Below are 21854 nucleotides of genomic sequence, written 5' to 3'. Positions count from 1 at the left end.
TGGAGAGAAAAGTCTCACAAGGAGGACATTACTCTCTGGTGGCTTCAGTATAAAACTGGTGGTAACCAGGAACACCCCAGTATAGTCATTCCACGTGTAACCCCTTTTTAAGGATTTTAAATGACAGAAACCCATATGCTAGTGTGAACCTAGTGTAAGGCTGGGATTTCATGTCAATATGTGCTGCACGAGTAAAAGTCGCACGACAAACAGTTATGCAACTTGCCTGAGCCTTAAAGGGAATGTCAAAATCCCACCCCCCTCCTACCCTCTAAATTACCTCATTTAACAAAAACACTTTGTCTGGATTGTGATGTCTAGTTTTTTTAACAAATGTCATACGACAAAATTATTTACATTGTCAGTGAATGGGAGCTATTCTCATGATCCTTATTTTGACAGTATATGGTCACAGACCATCAAAATGTAGGCATTTTTGGCCGTGGAGGGATTTGTGAAAGCCAAAAATAGGACATAACCTATGGATGTTTTTCACCACTTTCATATGCATCTCGCCTTACTGTCACATGACTGTTTAAAGCTGCAATTTGGCTGTAAAAAAAAAATCCCTAAACAGCAAAGTCGCAGATAAGTGCCATGTGAGCTGTAGTTATGTGACTTTAAGAGAAATAAAAATAAACAAACAAGAAAAACACAATTTTCAACCTGTGTCCAAAACCCAACAGTGTTGAATTTTGTTTATATTGCAGTTGCAAAAAGTTGCCACATTACAATTTAGATGCAATGATTAGTTGCCTGCAACTTTTTGTCGTACAACACATTGCCCTGGCCTTATAATCTATTGTTTATGGCCTTTTTCCACAACTCCATATACTGTAGCAGTCTCTTGTCCAAGATGAATAAGATGTAAGATATGTGTCCATCCTGTACAACTTGGTTAATAAAAAGATAAATCTACAAGCAAGACCGACCCAAAGGCATGAGACATTCAATGTCATTCAGGGTTCTTGAAAAGCTGCAGAGTGTGGGGCAACCTGTGATTTTATGGGGAAAACTATTTCTAGTCCTTTAAGAAACATAAGTATCCTTTTGTGGATGGCTTAGTCACATGGTTAGCTGATGTTCAATGTTGTTCTTAAATGATGCAGAATGTGTTGGCACTATATATATATATATATAAAAAAAAATAAAAAAAAAATAGTCTATCGTGACACCTGAACTACAAATTTGCAGTGATCTTCTAGGACCATTCTTATCCTTAGTACAAGAGTTGTAACTCTGCTGCCTTCTAGTGGTCTCACACAGTAATACCTTAAGTATAATACTACTGGACCTGATTAATGGCAAATGGGTAAAGGTCTGTATTTTGCACCTTGAACTGTGACTTTGTACTGTAACAAAGTAATTTATAAAAATGCAAGGAACAACCTGCGTGTGATTGACTTGTCTAACAGACATGCAATTGGTAATGTGAGTAATATGAGTGACGTAAATGCATGCATGCCAAGGAGCAGCACAAACTACATATATTTGTCACTATTGGCCCTTTGAAAATACAGATTTAATAACAGGATGCTCGGAATTCTCCTTTAACCCATTTATGCCGGAGGTTATATACTTTTGAGTTCTAATAATGGAACTCTAGGGATAAAGGGGTTAATGGTGGCTCCTTTAAAACTTTGCTCATACTTGTCATGCCTTGCGGGGTCAGCAGTAGGAAGTCAAAAAAAGGAGATGACCTGATTCTCTGCAGTTAGTCACAAGTTTGCTTTTTCTTTTGTGGTCACATATGAAAAGTAATCACAATTATTTATTCTACTATAAAATAGCCGAAGGGGGCATATATCCTCAACAATGTACTAGTGATGGTTCCTTCCGTCCCTGTGCTGGAATCCTGTTGGACAAGAGGATGCTGAAACAAACCGCAGCAACTGTCCTCTAAAGAGGACCTTTCAAATTTTGTGACATTGGCAGTATTATATACCGCTAGAAAGCAGACAACTCGCTGGGCTGTGAGGAAGCCCCCCTGATGATACTCTTCCATAGCCTTGTACTGTTGGGAGGGGGTCATTCATCACGACACAGTGACGTCACTGAGCTGTAAGACTGGCCCTTCTGACAGTGGAGGGATATCAGTACCAAAACTAATGGCACCGATGTCTCAAGCACTGGAGCGCATACCAGCAAAGACGACAGTGCTCTGTAAGCATTCTAGCGGTATATAATACTGCCGATGTCAGAGGACATAAAAGGTACTCTCTAAATTCCAATTCTATCCAAATTTCTATTATAGATGTAGTGAAAGGGGACTCCTTCCTAGTACACATCAAGTAGACATGACTTAAAAGCAAGCCAATAGGGACTTACAACACTAGAACTCAGAGGGTATTCCCAGTTTTTGAGGGTTTGTACCACACTCATGATCGAAGTGGAAAGGGATACTTTGTTATTGACGGTAACAGACCTCTGTAGCTGTTATGATCTAACACAGTACAATCCTGTAAGAACTGTGTACACTCAACAGTCATATGTATGAGGTCCTGAAGCTAACCTGCCACACAGCACATGTTATCTGCAGGCAGCATGTAAGAGTAGGAGCGGACTGGTATACAGGACACCTGCTTGCTCTAGGCTAATGTGTCTAGAAGGTCAGAGTCAAGGAATTATTAACAGATATTCCTTTAAGCACTCACACAAGGAAGGCAATGTGACACCACCAAATAGACTTCAACTGTTCTTTACAACATGCCGCAGCAGATACAATACTTCATACACGTTTATGTACCAAACATGACAAAAGCATCTATTTATTGGTGACACTTGGGTCCTACCAGAATGAAATCCAGTGGGCAGTGATCTGTTCATTTGACAGCTGGGAGCCTATTGAAGGCTCCGAGGCTTGCCATTAGCACAGCATAGCATTATTACAGTTAAATGGATCTTACAATATATTGCAAGTATTTTTTTACTTTTATTTGTAGCCCCACCTTAGGAGACTTAATCCCTGGGGGAAGGGGGGTCTAAAGTAAACAAAAAAATATATAAGTGTTCCCTTTCCTTAGATCAGAATGAATTCCTGAACTATAAACAAAATATTTTTTCCAAAATGATGAATGCCATAGGAAGAAAAAAAAAAAATCAAAATGACTTTTTTTTTTTGTTTGTTTGCTGTTTTGCTGCCCTTTCACCCCGAAAACTGAATAAAAATTGTTCAAAACGTCAGATATTCCACAAAATTATGGTGCAGAATAAAACAAAACAAAAAAAAAAAAAGGTGTAGGCACACACCATCCAGAGTATTCTTTTGTCCGTTTGGTGAATAGCAGCCCATTGAATTGTTAAAGTATACTCCAGGAATTTCTCCGCTGTAGGGAGCACTTAACCTACGACATAATAAAAATGCTGGCAGGGAGCAATGCTGTCCTCCACTAAGTTACAATAACATACAAAAATAGATAAAAATGTGATCAGACTGTAATCGCAGACTAAACACCAATAATAACTAGAGATGTTAATTGCACATTAACGATTTTTAATCTAGCATTTAATTTCATTCACAATATCCAACTGTTTTTATTAAATACTTATTTCTGTACACAAATATATGTCCCTTTAAATTTTTTAATAAACATTCACTAAAAAACAAACAAAAATATTTGATATGACAGATAAAGCTTGATTATATGAAATAAAAAAAAAAACTCCTCAAACGTTCTCAGTTTAATGTTTAATTTCAGTTGGGCGACACTAAATCTCCCTCCATCGTTAATTGCTTCCTCGGATCCACCCCCCTCCTTGTTCCTCATTAGAAGAGGCAGCCGAGCTTCAGCCCTTTAAATTTTCGCTCTTTGCCATCTTATTAGAACACTGAAAATTCTTACATTCCAAACATTTTAGGACATCGTAAAGTAAGGCAGCAGTTTAATGGTACAGGATATTATGTGTCATCTCCAGGAAATAAAAATGTTTTACTTTCGTGGGAGTTATTAGTTATACGAGAGTTCCATCATTACTCAATTCCAGCAGCCCTTGAACTGCTTCCAAAAGCCGCAATATATACGATATTACTCTCGTACGACTTAGTGATTTTCATCCGGGACTTTTCACAAATCTCCATATAAAAAAAATAAAATAACGAAAAATTAGGAAAAAAAAAAAAAAGAAAATAAAAGATAACTAAATACAAAAATACAGCAAAAAATAATTAAAGTTATAATTTGAATAAAAAACCTAAAAATAAAAAAAAAATAATCTAAAATTAAGAGAAAAAATAAATAAATAAAATTAACGCATATAAAAGAAATATATCAAAAGTACCCAATGTTGCCTTTATGACACAGTTACAGGTCTATGCTTCCTTTTGCTTTAAATTTCTTGGCTGATCGTTCGCTGGCTCTCATCTGAAGCTTGCTCCCGTAGATATACGAGATAAATCCATCAATTTCCACACTGAAGACGCAGTTCAACTTGGGAACAACTGTCAGGCAAAAAGAAAAAAGAAGTAGCCTGTAAATTAGGAGATGGGAAATGAGACCCCAGTTAAAGTGTCTATGGAGATATTGCCGCGATCATTGTGAGAAATGTCTCGGTTATGGTTGTCTTCAAGGTAACATTATCATAGCCTTTTACTTGGGCCACAGATAAAAATCCAGATTATTTAACGGATGAATATCAATTTTCAACATTTGCCGAGAGAGAGAGGCTTGTAGTAATGAAATGGACAGTCAGCTATTAAAGGCAAAGCAAAATACTAGAAGTAATAAGGATTTGTACCTGAATATATGGAAATTGTGACAATGGTGGGGATACTTCTCCCCTTTCCCAAAGGAAGTGGCTGCAGTTAAAGCGTTTCTCTGGGATACTGGTGACCTATCCCAAGTGAATAGAATCTGAGCTGCAGTACCCTGGCACAACCACTACACAGAGAATGGAGCTCGGCTTCTGATCCGTTCCCTGTGTTAGGTTCAGTGGCTGCTGGTGGGGGTGTTAGTTCTTGGACCCCACAGTTCTGTATATAAACTAGAAATACTTTTAAAGGGGAACATCCCTTTTAGATATATCTTCAATATTATCTCTGCAAAACGTCAGTAGACAATATTGATTCAGGATACTGGAGCAGAGACCCCATACGATTCCCACAATGACTACAGATGGCACAGACGCTGCCGAAAATTAGTGGGTTGGCCAACATTAAACTAATGACACATTGCTTCTTTGGTATTGCCAATGAGGAGTATTTTCTTTATACATAGCTTGAAGGGATTCACCTCCCCCAAGCATATTCAACGGGTACCACTATGTTACAAAGCACATTACAAAAACGTTTACTATGTATACCATTTTTGTAGATTTGGGTAAAAACAGCTTTGAATAACTGCTCTTGCTGCGCAAGTAGGATGGGTGATGCCACAGTAGGATCAACTCTCACTGCACAGGGTGTGGTAGGAAGGAGATAGTAGGGGTCTGAGTGGCAAGAGAAGTACTATAGGAAGCTGAAGGCCCGCCCCCAGGATAGTAGGGGTCTGAGTGGCAAAATAAGTACTATAGGAATCTGAAGGCCCGCCTCCAGTGCACCAACTACCTCATTTGCATAAGAGTTTACATTTGATTTCCTCCAAATCTACCAAATTGATCCTATTATGCAGCGGGGGAGGCGTCAGACTCACTTTAATCAATGCACAAGGAAGATTTCTGCAACATTCTAAATCGCATTGGGGAAATGTTGTTGCCCATTGCAACCAGTCATAGAGCAGCTTACACTTTTTAAGAGCACTATGAGAAACGAGAGTTGTGCTGGGATTGGTGGCTTTGATTATAGACGTTTTCATCATCTTCAAGATATCAGCTTGTGGTCATTGAATTGTGTGGGTTCCAATTCACAGATATATATCACAGAACATCTCAGTAGGTCACTCTTAGCTTTGGCTAAGATATGCGCCTCTGAACACAGTACCACACGCTGAAGGATTAGATACACGCCTCAGCACGCAGTACCACACTCGGAGGATTAGATATGCGGTTCTGCACAGAGTACCACTCCAAGTTTCCATACACAAAATACACCAGTGTAAAACTGAGCAATTTTTATGGGGCTACTACACAAACACAAAATGAAATATATCTGCCAAAGCCGGGTCCTCCTGCCAGTGTGTTATATATTTTGTGCCACTTTTTAAAACGTTGTATTTGATCAACCCAGCATTACAGGTAGCTAGACAGGCTAGCCCCTGCTCCTTTCCCATCTACCTTTCAATAGTGGAGTGAATGATGCAAAATGCAGAAACTTATTTCCACAAATAAGATTAAAAAAATTGCAACCCTCTACTTTTGGTTTATTTATCAAGTCCTGCACTCCAGAATTCGGACATAAAGTGACAAATACCTTTTTAGGGACATAATTTGCTTTAAGAGGGGGTAACCTCTGTTCGGAAACCCAGTATAATACATAAGATCAATACCCACTCTCAGGACAAATGGACAACTGAAAATAACGGTATAAACCTTTTCAAAGAGCATTTACATCATAAACAAACATAGTGTCTCCCCACAGGGCTCAATCCCCTTCAAGTCACTCATTATACAAACCATCCATAGTATCCACTTATTGGTGTTGTGGGACTCCCCAGTTTGAAAGTGGGCTGTAAAGATATTGCTAAATGACGGAGCCCAGTGCTGCAGATATGAAGTGTGAATAAATAACAGAAGGCATCTTTGATCAGGGGCCATTCTTTCAATTTTTGGTGGTGGGGGAGGAGCATTCACTATAATCATCATACCTTTCAATTTATCCTCTTTAGTGATTATTTTAAGGACATATTTCGATTCTTGTAAGATGATTCCTGTGAGTCCTACGTATGATGGACATTTCGACTTGAACACTGGAGAGAGAAAAAGGAGCCAATTCTGAACATCAAACATGATAAGTAATACAGTGCTGATGTTGAATCACACTTAAGCTTAGACATACGTTATCACACATGACAGGCTTAGATAGATCAGTCAGTTCAGATTGAGATACCTGTGTACATGTTATAAAAGAGGGATTTATGGATGGAGGATCAAATTAATTGGGGAACTAAATATGTATACCAGGCTATTGGTCCTGGCTATAATAGGTAGGTCTGCCCTTAGAACAACGTCATTCCTAACAGACAGTATACTAACACCACCAGGTTAGGGACCAAAGTTGGCAAATGAACGCAGCGAGTTCCACTGCTTCATCTACCAAGAGGAACCTGTAACATGCATAATACAGCCATTAAATGGCCAAATCTCTTTTTATCTAAGGGTTGGTTCACATCTGTGCTGGTGTTCTGTCTGGGGGAGTCCGCATGGGGACTCCCCCCTGAACCGAATACCAAACGCAATTGCAAGCGCTGTGCAGTTAAAGCACACGGACCCCATAGACTATAATGGGGTCAATGTGCTTGCCGTGTGCTGACTGCATGAATCTTGCGGACGGGAAAGTAGATTGTGAACTACTATCCTTTCTGCACATTCTGTGCGGAGATCTGGTGGTAAGCACATGGGCCCCATTATAGTCTATGGGGTCCGTGTGCTTTCACTGCACAGTGCTTGCAATTGCGTTTGGTATTCTGTTCGGGGGGCCCCATGCGAACTCCCCCGGACAAAATACCAATGCAGATGTGAACGAAGGGTCAGCATTTTGACTCTCTCACCTTCTCTCTGTCACAAGTTTGCACAATAAATTTAGTAGTGTCTCTTAAACAGCAGCTCTCTAAAAGTGATCCTGAAAACTGTAGGCCGGTAAGTCTAACCTTGGTGGTGGGTAAGATAATTGAAGGTTTGCTTAAAGATGCTATCCTGGAGTAAATGACTGGGTAAGACTGCCATTGAAAAAGACTTGGGGATTTTGGTGGACAGTAAGCTTAGCTACAAGTGACCAGTACCAGGCAGCTGCTGCCAAGGAAAATAAAATTATGGGATGCATCATAGATTCTCATGACGAGAGCAGGAATTATACCTCTATACAAATCACTAGTATGGCCACACTAAAACTGGACTATATGGATACCACAAATATTCTTCTTCCCAATGTCGCTAGGCAATATCATTGCTATATAAGTTATTAAAAGGATTATGTGGGGAATAATAATACGTTTGGGCAGTGCACTTATTCCACCATATTAATTTACAATTTCACAGCCCTGCATTCTACCTCCTCTACTGACACTGGATCACATGATCAACCCCACTATACACCGTGTACAAGCAAGAGGAGTAAAGCAGGCTTGGTCATGTGACCCAGTATCAAAGAAGAAAGACTCTTTACTAATGCCTGGATACAAGTTTCTAATATCTGGATACAAGTTTGCCTGACGTAGATCTTCTGGATAAATGTGTTTTCCATATTTAGCAACTGTTTTACACCACCTAGTTACATTCCAATCTGGTTATATACGAATGTAGTTAGTTATTTTGTCTTTGTTTAAGCTGCAGCCTCATTAATGGTTTTGCAAACAAACAAGCAAACAAAAAAAAAGAAGAAGAAAAAAAGGCACTACAAGTAATGTCATGGCTGACATGGATGACTAAGGGTAAATGCACCCATTTTTTTGCAATGCAGAATCCACTTCAAAAAATGTTCCCATTCATTTTTATGGGAGTCAGAAGCAGATTTTTTCCACTAGCTGTTTTTTTTTCAAAAAAGAAGCGCCATGACCTACTGTACATTCAGGGAGATTTCATCATGCAAACAGGCCCATCAGCAACACAATGTGTTGATGGAAAAAGCATAAAAAAACTGGTTCACAATTCCTGGAGCAGAGGTTTTCAGCATCCAAAAAAACTCTGTGTGATCTCACCCTAATAGAAAATTTTACCTGAAGGACATTGCCTACATCGGAGTGCCAAATGTAGGCATATCCAACTGGGCACATGCACCTACCCAATTCAAATGAGAAAGTGCTGCTGTCTCCAGGCTTAGATACATTGACACAGAAAATTGTATCAAACGTAATAGGATTAGATATAGCGTAGTGGGTCAGCTGATGGAATCATACAAAGTAATCTTGGGTCTGGTTCACATCTGTGTTCAGCATTCCATTTGGGAGTTCGCTTGGTGACCCCCCCCCCCCTCCCCTGAACGGAATATCGAACACACACTGACCCATAGATTATAATGGAGTCCGTGTGCTTTCTGCGCGTTGTCTGCGCGAAACATGCAGAGAGAAAAGTGCTGCTTGCAATACTTTTCTCTCCGCATGATTTGTGCAGACACTGCACGGAAAACACACAAACCCCATTATAGTGTCCGTGAGGTTTCTTAGCTAACTGCTTTTTAATGCGCTCTGTATTCCGTCCGGGGGGGGGGTCACCAATTGGACTCCCCGAACGGAATACCGAACGCAGGTGTGAACTAGGCCTTAGACACATCAGTTCAGTAAACAAGTGTCAAACATTATCAGATTAGAAACAGCTCAACAGAAACTGTCAAGACCTATACACAATGTATACTGTCTCAGCAGACAGAATCAAACTTCGTGTTAGCTTGGATACAGCAGCTCAGCAGACAAAAATCACACGTGATAATTTTACATCAAGCTGCTTAGCAGAGAACACCACGCATTAATAGGTCAAAACATTTATAATGGGAACATGCTCTAACCTGTGACCAATGCACCATGCAGATCTGCCTTCAGCATCTTGTTCTGGATCGTTTGCGGTTGCCTAAAATAACCATATTAATAGTCAAGATAAAAATAACAACCTTCAAAATGATATCCAATTTTAAAAAAATTAGGATCAAAATATGGTGGCTTCAACATCTACAGAAATATTATTTTATAACTGAAAAGATGATAGGAAGCTATGGTTGCAGCCATACTAGTCACCCAGCTTTTCTAGAAAGAAAAATCTGAATGAAACAAATTTGACAAAAGAGTACAGACTTAATAGCTTATATTTACTGATTTAGACTCACGCGCCTGGCCGCAGCCCATTGCACAGATCTCGGATGTACTGTTTCCAGAGCTCATGCAGGGGGAGGTACATTTCATACCTGCATGGGAGAAGGGAAAGAGATGGCAATTAATGTACATGATGAAAGCACTAGCCTGGCATAGGTTGTTGCACTCAGATACTCCACCTTTGCTGATCTGGGTCAATTTTGAACAGTTTTAGCTCCCTGCGCTCTTTGGCTGTAAAACCCTTGGCCTTGTGTCGCTTCCGTCTCTTCTTCTTTAGGCCATACTCCAGTACCACTGCCTTTCTGGACATGAATTCCTCTATACTTGCCTCCTTTGAGGAGGGGATGCAGCGCTTCAGAAAGGCATTGAGGAATGCCTCCGATTTCTCGGCGCTTTGAATCTGCAAGAATTGTCATCACTGTATTTCAGCAATCTGGTTTATAAGGCAGCCATATATTTTACAAAAGGTTCTATCATGTGATGTTGATACAGACAACAAATATGGCCCCGGAGGAGCTGAACAGACTGATCCAATGGTGGGTGGAAAAGATTTAGTATAGCTTGCATCTTGTTCATTTATATTTCTTCTCAATCTGAGCTTTGTTAGCAAGTTGGCGGTCCTGTTCAATGATGGTATGCACACTTGTGATGATGAGAGAACCCCAGATCATATATTTTTCTTTGATATGCTTTATATACACTCACCGGCCACTTTATTAGGTACACCTGTCCAACTGCTCGTTAACACTTAATTTCTAATCAGCCAATCACATGGCGGCAACTCAGTGCATTTAGGCATGTAGACATGGTCAAGACAATCTCCTGCAGTTCAAACCGAGCATCAGTATGGGGAAGAAAGGTGATTTGAGTGCCTTTGAACGTGGCATGGTTGTTGGTGCCAGAAGGGCTGGTCTGAGTATTTCAGAAACTGCTGATCTACTGGGATTTTCACGCACAACCATCTCTAGGGTTTACAGAGAATGGTCCGAAAAACAAAAAACATCCAGTGAGCGGCAGTTCTGTGGGCGGAAATGCGTTGTTGATGCCAGAGGTCAGAGGAGAATGGCCAGACTGGTTCGAGCTGATAGAAAGGCAACAGTGACTCAAATAGCCACCCGTTACAACCAAGGTAGCCAGAAGAGCATCTCTGAACGCACAGTACGTCGAACTTTGAGGCAGATGGGCTACAGCAGCAGAAGACCACACCGGGTGCCACTCCTTTCAGCTAAGAACAGGAAACTGAGGCTACAATTTGCACAAGCTCATCGAAATTGGACAATTGAAGATTGGAAAAACGTTGCCTGGTCTGATGAGTCTCGATTTCTGCTGCGACATTCGGATGGTAGGGTCAGAATTTGGCGTCAACAACATGAAAGCATGGATCCATCCTGCCTTGTATCAACGGTTCAGGCTGGTGGTGGTGGTGTCATGGTGTGGGGAATATTTTCTTGGCACTCTTTGGGCCCCTTGGTACCAATTGAGCATCGTTGCAACGCCAAAGCCTACCTGAGTATTGTTGCTGACCATGTCCATCCCTTTATGACCACAATGTACCCAACATCTGATGGCTACTTTCAACAGGATAATGCGCCATGTCATAAAGCTGGAATCATCTCAGACTGGTTTCTTGAACATGACAATGAGTTCACTGTACTCCAATGGCCTCCACAGTCACCAGATCTCAATCCAATAGAGCATCTTTGGGATGTGGTGGAACGGGAGATTCGCATCATGGATGTGCAGCCGACAAATCTGCGGCAACTGTGTGATGCCATCATGTCAATATGGACCAAAATCTCTGAGGAATGCTTCCAGCACCTTGTTGAATCTATGCCACGAAGAATTGAGGCAGTTCTGAAGGCAAAAGGGGGTCCAACCCGTTACTAGCATGGTGTACCTAATAAAGTGGCCGGTGAGTGTATGTTTATGTTACTTTGATAAATGTGTCAGTATACATAATGACCAATAACGGTGGTTAATCTAATAATATATATCTAATTTATTATTTTAATCAGTTATCTTACATAGAACCCAAACACTCTTGATGAGGAGATAAATTACTGATTACATCTGTTCTGTATGCACATAATAACAGACCGATGGTGACTCGTCACTCACTGAGTATATTGATTTTTCACTATCACTCAACTGTCGTACGCATCAATCGTTGATAATCCTCAGTTTTTTCCCCACTAATTTTAGATTTTGACACTCGCGCTCTCTCAATTAAGTTCTTTACTCATCATCACACTATTTTCCTTCTTATTCTTAAAGCCATTCAATAAACCTTCATTAAAATGAGCCTCCATTGTGTTAGAACAACTGGTATCCATATCTAGATAACACAAGGCATCTACACTCGAACGCTCAACCTCGACTGAGATGACAGCAAGCAATCAGATGTCACGTGCAACTAAGACAGGTTGAAACTTGCACACAGACAGGTCGAAACCTGCATAAGGGTGCATTCACACCGAGTATACGCTGACTGATTCTGAACTTTAAAACATGTTCAGAATCAGCACGTACAAAGCAGATCCCATTCATTTCAATGGGAGCCGGCTCACGTGCGCTCCCCATTGAAATGAATGGGCTGCTTTTTTCCCTATTGGTTTCAATGTGATACGCGCGTATTCCCATCTACCCATTCATTTGAATGGGTTTGAAAAGTGTTCGGCCGTGAGCGACGGTGAGCGTTTTATGCTCTCCGCGGCGAAATCGTTTTGTTTTTTTTAACCGGACACAGAGTCGGACATACAGGACTTTGTGTCCGGTTTAAAAAACTGTTTCGCCAAGGAGAGCATAAAACGCTCACCGGTGCTCACGGCCAGACCGGGTCTGACAGGTTTCTGTCTTCTGCTGGAAGAAGACGGAAATCTAAGTATGGAGACCGAACGCTGGTGTGAACCCAGCATCAGCAAAGTGTGCAGCCTATACCAGATTATGTGTACTCATTCTCAATGACATGTATCTAGCTGTGCAGCAACAGGTAAGTAGAAACCACCGCAAAATGGCTGATGGACAAGCGCAGTCGGCTGTTTCGCCGGTCATTTTGCGGTAGTCTCCTGTGAGAAGAAGAGTGAACATATATAAAAACACAACTTAAGGGTGCATTCACACTGAGTATACGCTGACTGATTCTGAACATTAAAACACGTTCAAAATTAACACCTACAAAGCAGATCCCATTCATTTCAATGGGAGCCGGCATACGTGCGCTCCCCATTGAAATGAATGGGCTGCTTTTTTCCCTATTGGTTTCAATGTGATATGCGCGTATCAGGGAAAAAAGCAGCCCATTTATTTCAATGGGGAGCGTACGTATGCCGGCTCCCATTGAAATGAATGGGATCTGCTTTGTACGCGCTGATTCTGAACGTGTTTTAACGTTCAGAATCAGTCAGCGTATACTCAGTGTGAATGCACCCTAACATTTCATATATACAACCACCTTCTTTGCAGCAGAGATTACAAGCAAAAATTGCAAAGAAATTCAAAGTTGTCACTAAAGTGTATGCTCAAGCAATCCCTTTCAGGGGGAGAATGCCGGATGGAGCACAAGAAAGGCAGCGCTGAAATGCTGTGCTCATAGCACAGAGGGCACATCCCCTACACTGTCTGAGCGTAATTAGCATAAAGAAGAAAAGTTCAAAAATGGTAGCGTGGACCCTCAAGATAAAGGTAAGAGGTGAATAGCCTTTTTATAAAGGCTGTTCCTTCATGCTATTAGTTTAAAACCATTATTTTAATGATAGAATCCATTTAATCAAAATACTATTATATTGTTTTGTGACCCTCTTACCTTTAGACCCAGCTGTGTGGCCTTTTCTTGTGATAACTTTCTGTAAATATCATCTAGAGTGGAGAGGAAAATAGAATTACAAGAATATTCTTCAGCATTTGTAATCACGTGTAATATTTCATTCCCACACGTACAAGTGAGACTCCCGCTTATAGCTGGCCATATACTCAAGCTGGTTTATGTGAGCCACGTGAAATTTATTTTGATGCTATTATTATACTCTGGGGTCTCCTCATACCCCAAATCCCAGGGGAGGGGAGTAAAAATAACACTTATATTCGCATTGTCTCACCTTTCCTGGGAATACTCACGACAGCTCTCTCTAGCATGCTCTTCGGTCCTCTTTTCCCTGCGACTAAGGCATCGCTCCCTAGAGGTCACCGCTGTGGCCTGTGATTGGGTCTCAGTGGTCATGTGGGGCATGCTGACATCATTAGGCCTGCATGCCCCATATGACTGTTGAGGCCCAGTCACAGGCCCCAGCAGTGAACTTTGGATGCATGACCTCAGATCCCTGAAGGGGATGCTGGGAACCATCGGAAGCCCAGGAGAGGAGAGTATTTATTTATTTATTTTTTTTAATTTTTTAACCATTTTGCTGCCAGGGGTCTCTGGGTATTTTGCACTTCAGTTAGCCAGAGCAATTTTCACAGTTTTGAGATGGACAAATAAAACCTAAAATGCAACATGAATAAAATCATACTAACTCCCCCATACCTATATATTTACTGAAAGTAGACAACTACAGCATTGTCAAAATGCCACTTGGAACTGTTTATGAACAGGCATCTTCATGCAATTTTGATTTGATGTTTATGTTTTATAAAAAAGAAAATATTAAATACAAATATAAAATTATATTAAAATAAACGTATTTTAGTTGCTAAAAAAGTGGAAACCAAATAGTTATATGCACCAAACCTCCTAAAAAAAAAAAGTTCATTCATATCACTAAGGACCTACACCTGCATGCACGTATCTTCATAAAACAGAACATCAACCACAACAAGAGCTTGTACTCTTAAAAACACTGATACAGAAGATGATAAATATTTTGCTGTTATTCATTAATATGTTAAAATATCAACCTGTGACTGACCAAAATCTAACTTTTTGTGACTGCATGGCAAATCATAACATATATAAACACAACTTAACATTTCCTATATACAACCACCTTCATGCAACTTTGCAGCAGATTATAAGCAAAAATCGTACAGAAATTCAAACAACAGACAAAATGTACTTTCCAAAAAAACTGCAAGATATGAGAAGTTCACACATACCACACATATATTTACAGGTTTTAAAGAAATGCCAAAATCACAAAAAAGCACCAACCAATTTTGTGCATGAAAATTAAATAGGAGCTTACAAAAGAATAGAATTTTCTCTCCTCCTATAAAACTATTGTGTTAGCATAGCCTAATATATGTATATAGTTGTAGTTGCTTATACAAACCAATCACAATGCAGCTTTCATTTCATTTTTCAGAATCAAATTAGAAAGGAAAGCTGTGCAGTGATTGGTTGCCATTTCAGTAAATCTGCCCCATTGACTTCGCCGGAAGAATAGAGAGCGCTGCTCTGGAGTATAATACAGGAAGGAACTTGGGATCAGTGCAAAATAAATAATGTATGTACACATAGACATGCTGGGAATAATAGTCCCATCAGTATCTCCTAAACATACCCTGCAAGCTTTATCAGTGGCACACACTGGAGCACTACAACACCCATCATACCCAATAAGGAAGCATTAAAGTAAATGAAAGGTTTTTTCCCTCGTTATTTATTCAGTGAATATTAGACTGCTCTGTTACACTAGTTATTGCCTTTGTGAACGAAGGTCTTGTGCAGTCTGTGCAGTCCGTGTAAGGTGCTGCATCTAACAACTACATGCCAAACAGCACTATACTGAGAGACTGTGCAAGATCTGATCCTGTTATCAAGCCTCAGTCAAGACACCGAAGAACTACAATCTCCAGCATGCCCACTAGGCATAGTCACCGGGGTACTACAGCGCCCCAGCCTGGTTTCTAGCCGCTGGTTCAAAGTCTGTCATGGAAATAAAACCGGGAATAGAAGGCACTCACGATCCATTTCTGCGGTTCACGTGTATATCCGAACTCACTTCCGGCTTCTAGTGTGTGACGTCACCGGGGATGTCGCTATCATTATACGTCACGTTGTTGCTATAGATACAGTGGCGCACTTTACAAACTTAGAACAGAAAGGAAGATCTCAGTACTGTTTCAGCTATCTGGTTCCTAAATGTGTATTATATATCAGTTTATGGCAATATTCAGATATTGTTTGTGCAAATATTTTTAATAAAAACCTATTGAGACATATAGATATGGAAAATCATAGACCTGCTCTAAAGGGGTTGTCTGTGAATTGGAACAACCTGTGTGGAAGCTGGAGGAGGTGTAAAATAAGAGAAAATAAAGCATATTAAGGCTCGGTTCACATCTGCGCGTGAATTTCCATTCGGAGTCCACTTGGTGACCAACCAAACGGAAACTTGATCCGGAATAAAAAGCGGTTGATGGCTGCACTTTCAGGTAAAAATGCGCTTTTAGAACACATTATTTACAATATAAGTTTCTGATTTTCGGGAACAAAATGACAATGTATTGCCACGTACTAAATGACTCATGATAGACATGCTGGAACGTGTAGGTGTGTCTTAGTGTGTGTCTAGTGACAGCTATGTTGGTCTAGAACAGTAGTAGGTATCCTGTGCCTGAAAAACTGCCCATGCATGTTTTTTACTATGTCTTTAAGTTTGCATTCTGCGTGTGAACATTTCGCGCGGTTAGCCGTGATGGGATGCCAAGGCCCGAATGAATGAGCCTATTTGGGGGGGAGTCTCACGCTGCAGACACCGCGGCTGAGTCAGCCGCGGAATCCGCGGGAAGAAGGGTCATGTCGCTTCTTTTTTTCCGCTACTGTTAAATATTATATATTTACAATATTCTCTAGCAGACATGGGGTTAACACTCTACTGACATCATAGTCTTATATTTTGGGTGCATGGGTGCGGTTAGAGTAGACCATTTTAGAAATCTCCTTACATAGCTACAAGATGGAAGGTAACACCCACTCTCATGAATATAAATGAGTAAGAAATACACATGTCTGGGTCTGTCTTTGGGAAGACCAGGGGAAGACCAGGAGGTCTGTCTTTGGGAACACCAGGGTGGGTGGTCCAGGCAGATGGACATCCATGGACGTCGTAACCAGCCCAAGTCCACCAACCAGATGACAAGCATGAACCAAGCTGTAACTACAAGATATCCAGATGATTTAACTTCTCTGAAGATGTAAGCTATTGACAATTGACTGATATTTGTGTTATTTGGACATTTTCCCTGTTCCTGTGTTTTCCTTCAAGATATTAATAAACCTCTACACTGATTTATAACAAGCTGACTTCTTCCTATCGTGGACAAGGCCAGGTCCGGATATTTAACAGTGGACACAAGTCTCACCGGCAAATACAAGATATTTAACAGTGGCGAGCCAGCCTTCCTCCGTTACTTCATGGCTATTTAACAGTGGCGAGCCAAGCACGGTCGTTTTTTTTCCTGTTTTTCTCGTTCCGTTCACTTGCAATTAAGGGGGAAGAGAGGAGTATTTTGCAAGTTGTATGAATTGCAAGATTCAGGAAGACTTCGAAAAAGAACTTATATTGGTGAGATACAGATGACTGTTGTGCGTGTTATATGATACGGAAGCCTGTGTGAGGAAAGCCTGTGAGGAAATACAGAAGGACCACAAGTGCCAGACGTACTGAGACGTTCTGATGACAGGGACCAACTGTTCCAAGGATAAGCTAAAGGTGAAGCTTTCTACAGTGGTGAGTAAAGATTTTACTTTTAAAGTATGGAAAAATTAGAGTCATTGTCTAAGAAATGTAACGTTGAGTTTAAAGTTGCGGCTAGTGACAATTTAGCGAGTATATGGCAAGATTTGTATACACAATGTAAGCAGGCAAATTCTAAGATTGAAAATAGAATTTGTTCTACAAAAGAGAAGCAGGTATTTAGGAATATAGCTTCTTTGGTAAAGATTTTTAATGACGTGGTAACAGAAAAGAAATTACGTAATAGTATGCATAAATCTGTTCAGACAGATAATGAGAAATCTCAACAATATGTTGACAAAGAGCACCATGTGGCATTAATGGCCATAGATGGTGAGGAACAAATGATACAAGAAACTAAATTGAAATTAAAATCTCAGGAATATTTGATCAGTCTGAGTAAAGCCATTCCCACATATGATGTAAAGATCCATGTGTGTAGAAACTCAGAAATTTTTGAAAGCCATGCAGAGAAATTTGATCTAAATATTGAACAGAGACATTCTTTCCTTCTAGCTAAAAGAATGCATGGAGTGTCTAACGATTAATGAGTAAACAAATTAACCTGGTGTGACTAATAACAATGCATGATAAAGTGATAGAAGTTCTAACTTACCTCAAGCATGTTTTTCAATAGTTTCATGTAAAGTCCATGTTTTTAGGATTTTCAAGTTATAATCCATTTTGTTTAAAGGCATGCAACTAGGCATGGAGCTCTTACTTACTGTGAGAATAAGTGTTCGTTCATGTGGTCAGTTGATTGACAGCAACACATTGTGACCTGTGACCCTGATGGGCTGGTCAGTATAAGTGTTAGGTGTTATGTGTCGAGTCGACTGGTGTATACAACAGATCTGTGACATCACAAATAGGCCTAAGAAAATCAGGATGCATCCAACAAGGAAAAAAGGAAAATATATCCAACAAAGAGACGTCTATTTTCTTTCTACTGTCTATTTTCTTTTTCTACTATTTTCTATTTCTTTCTATTTTTTATCTTATATGATCCTCTATATTAAATTGGGAAATTAGCAAATATATGTGAAATCCATTGAAAGGAACCTCATATGTTTATACCAAGTGTTTAAGTCACATGAGCTGAGGAAAAGGTGACAGCTGCACTAGGGTGAAGGTTATTTTAGTTTGTGAATATTTTGTAGCAAAAGAAGAAGCTTTTGACTAAGATATAGATAGCTTTTCAATATATTTGTTCAAACCTGACAAATAATAAAGGCTTATTGGGGTAATTGGATCATGGGATAATAAATATATTAGTTATGGTGGGAAAATCTAGTTAGCTATAGCCAGTATTGTTTTATTATATTATTATTGATTATGTATTCTTACATGTACGCACACACTTGCATACACTTACACACATCAACATCTACAAACATCGGGAAAACATAAATGTCTTATATGCAAATGAGATACGCTAATCATCTTCATGAAGGGAGAGGTATATGGGATATCAAGAGTGATAGTCTCTGGTTTATTCTTTACACTTCTGATTATAGGATGTGACATATTTTGAAATGTTTATGATTTATATACTTATTTCATATATATGGTGTTCACATACAGCCAGTACACAAGAATATATACAGTTAAGTTTAAAAATAATGTATTTTTACATTTGTGTCTTAGCAGAGTCAAGTGTGTTAAGTCTTGTCTCTATTCTTGGTATTGGAGGTATCTGAAAGGTGAAAAAGGTCACAGGAGTCTGTGAAGAGACGAGGTGTTAAGAGGAAACTTTAGTCACATAAGTTTTTATGAATAAAGGGTTAATATTGTGTCTCAGATAAAGAACACAATGATATTTAATAAAGTAATGTTCAAAATAAAATTATTTCTTATTAAAAAAGGTAAATAAAGTGACTAAACTTTAGAAAATGTATGATAAGTATGATAACACATTCATATAGGAATATATGTTTAGTATAATTGGTGAAAAGTTCTAACTAAAGAATAAATATAGTGATTGTCTATAGAATGGTAATTAATGAGATCACATTATATTTCAAAGTCATGTTGCAATTTGTCATCACAAGTAAAGTACACATACATATTCATACATATAGATATAAAGATATATATATGTTGATATATGATGTTTATATAGATTATTGTATCCAAAGTACTATTATCAGATAGTTTGATAAATGTATTGAATATCAATATTTTATAAGTCAAATATAAATATTGATACAATATAAAGAGAAGTATGATATATAAATGAGTGGTATGGTACACTGTGATATTATAGTTTAGTCAATTGCCTAATTTGGCTTAGTTATTAGGGAAAGAAAACTTATCTTCAATCAAGTCCAAGATTATGATAAAGTTTGATATCAAATGTTAATAAAAAGACTTTAACAGTTACAAGAAGAAGATGTGCGGGAAAAGACAAAATCTGAAGGTATGATGCTATATGCTTAAGCTTATGCCAAGGACTGTGTTTAAAAATTATTACTGGAGGTTGGAACCTTTGATCAGCTGATGATTGGACAGATATAAAGACGTCCACATCAATGTTTGGTGGAATCTTCTCTATTTCAAGACTTCAAGTTGTTTGGTGAGCAAAAGGGTTGTGAATGATAAAACCCGAACACAGATATTGTGTATCCAAGAGACTGAGATTCCAGGACTGAACCTTACTGACAAGCAGCAGGGATGATGTCAGAATTCACACTTGCCTTGCTTTTGCAGTATTGCTCCAGAAGTGTCACATGATTCTACAGTGACAGGTGGTCAAGGGAATTACCAAAGGAAACTCCTCTACAGTCTATGTCTTGGTAAAGTGAAACATAACATATGGGCTTTGCTGTTATATCAATATCTTCACAATATGAACTTTAATGGACAATGTTATAATATCTGCACAACACGGAGGAAATCTAAAGGACTTTAAGTCAAGAACTACATTTGTGGTAATAAGCCTTCTATTATGATGGAAGAAGAGATGACCAGAAGACCAGACGATGAAAGAAGAGCCTTCATTAGATGTAGGTTAGATAGTGGATCAAATTGTTTTCATCTTTAATCACAGTTTACCATAATATTTATTAATGTCAAAATGTATTGCAAATTGTTGAAATTATTGTTATATGGACAATCAATGAAAATTAAGTTCCAGTATTCAGCAAAGAAGAAAGAAGATATAATCTAATTGTATGAATATTGTCGTATGGTATATCTTGAGAGTTCAAACAGATATTTCACTCTCAAAAGGGGGAAATGTTAAATATTATATATTTACAATATTCTCTAGCAGACATGGGGTTAACACTCTACTGACATCATAGTCTTATATTTTGGGTGCATGGGTGCGGTTAGAGTAGACCATTTTAGAAATCTCCTTACATAGCTACAAGATGGAAGGTAACACCCACTCTCATGAATATAAATGAGTAAGAAATACACATGTCTGGGTCTGTCTTTGGGAAGACCAGGGGAAGACCAGGAGGTCTGTCTTTGGGAACACCAGGGTGGGTGGTCCAGGCAGATGGACATCCATGGACGTCGTAACCAGCCCAAGTCCACCAACCAGATGACAAGCATGAACCAAGCTGTAACTACAAGATATCCAGATGATTTAACTTCTCTGAAGATGTAAGCTATTGACAATTGACTGATATTTGTGTTATTTGGACATTTTCCCTGTTCCTGTGTTTTCCTTCAAGATATTAATAAACCTCTACACTGATTTATAACAAGCTGACTTCTTCCTATCGTGGACAAGGCCAGGTCCGGATATTTAACAGTGGACACAAGTCTCACCGGCAAATACAAGATATTTAACAGCTACTAGCTAACGGAAAAAAGAAGCGAGCGGCTCCCACTGAAGTGAATGGGAGCAGTTTTTGGTAGCAGATTTTGAGGCGGACTCCGCCTCAAAATCTGCTGCCAAAAAACTCAGTTTGAACAGACCCTAAGGGATGCCTCTTTTGCACTATACAAATCAGTAAAATGATAGACATTTGGAAGAAGATTGCTGTTACCTGTAGTTCCACAATGTCTTTGCCTGTGCATTTGCAGTTAGTATTGGTATCATCAGCCATATTTTCACTAAACGATTAAAAACACTGTCACAAATTGCTCCCATACAAAATATATCCCACTCGATGCCAACCAATTCTGTCAGGAATCTATGCTCCCTACTCACTACACAGGACCCAGGAACATATGGATTTATGTGACCATAAATGGGGACTCCGCTTCCATACTCACTTATCACACTAGGTTACACAGGAGTGAAGTGACCCCACATCCACACAAATAGCTGCTACCA

At 39.3% G+C, this 21854-nt stretch overlaps 1 protein-coding gene across 2 annotated transcripts in view; it reads right to left on the bottom strand.

The window, feature by feature from the left end:
* Positions 1 to 15832, bottom strand: part of POP4 (POP4 ribonuclease P/MRP subunit) — a 40483-nt gene extending 24651 nt beyond the window's left edge. Inside the window, exons 1-8 of one of the 2 annotated variants that reach the window (XM_075282118.1) lie at positions 15789 to 15832; positions 13693 to 13745; positions 10070 to 10290; positions 9905 to 9982; positions 9590 to 9651; positions 6738 to 6839; positions 4279 to 4438; positions 3605 to 4072 (exon numbers count right to left, since the gene is read on the bottom strand). In XM_075282118.1, the coding sequence (XP_075138219.1) occupies positions 4302 to 4438; positions 6738 to 6839; positions 9590 to 9651; positions 9905 to 9982; positions 10070 to 10290; positions 13693 to 13745; positions 15789 to 15795 (660 nt within the window). In that variant the 5' untranslated portion in view covers positions 15796 to 15832 and the 3' untranslated portion in view covers positions 3605 to 4072; positions 4279 to 4301. Of the gene's footprint in view, positions 1 to 3604; positions 4073 to 4278; positions 4439 to 6737; positions 6840 to 9589; positions 9652 to 9904; positions 9983 to 10069; positions 10291 to 13692; positions 13746 to 15788 lie in introns of those variants that run through there. The other variant, XM_075282116.1, reaches the window with a different exon arrangement.
* Between the last annotated feature and the right edge of the window lie 6022 nt (positions 15833 to 21854).

Source organism: Leptodactylus fuscus, chromosome 7, assembly GCF_031893055.1.
Source record: "Leptodactylus fuscus isolate aLepFus1 chromosome 7, aLepFus1.hap2, whole genome shotgun sequence".
Taxonomy (NCBI): domain Eukaryota; kingdom Metazoa; phylum Chordata; class Amphibia; order Anura; family Leptodactylidae; genus Leptodactylus; species Leptodactylus fuscus.
This window is presented reverse-complemented; position numbering and strand designations above follow the sequence as displayed.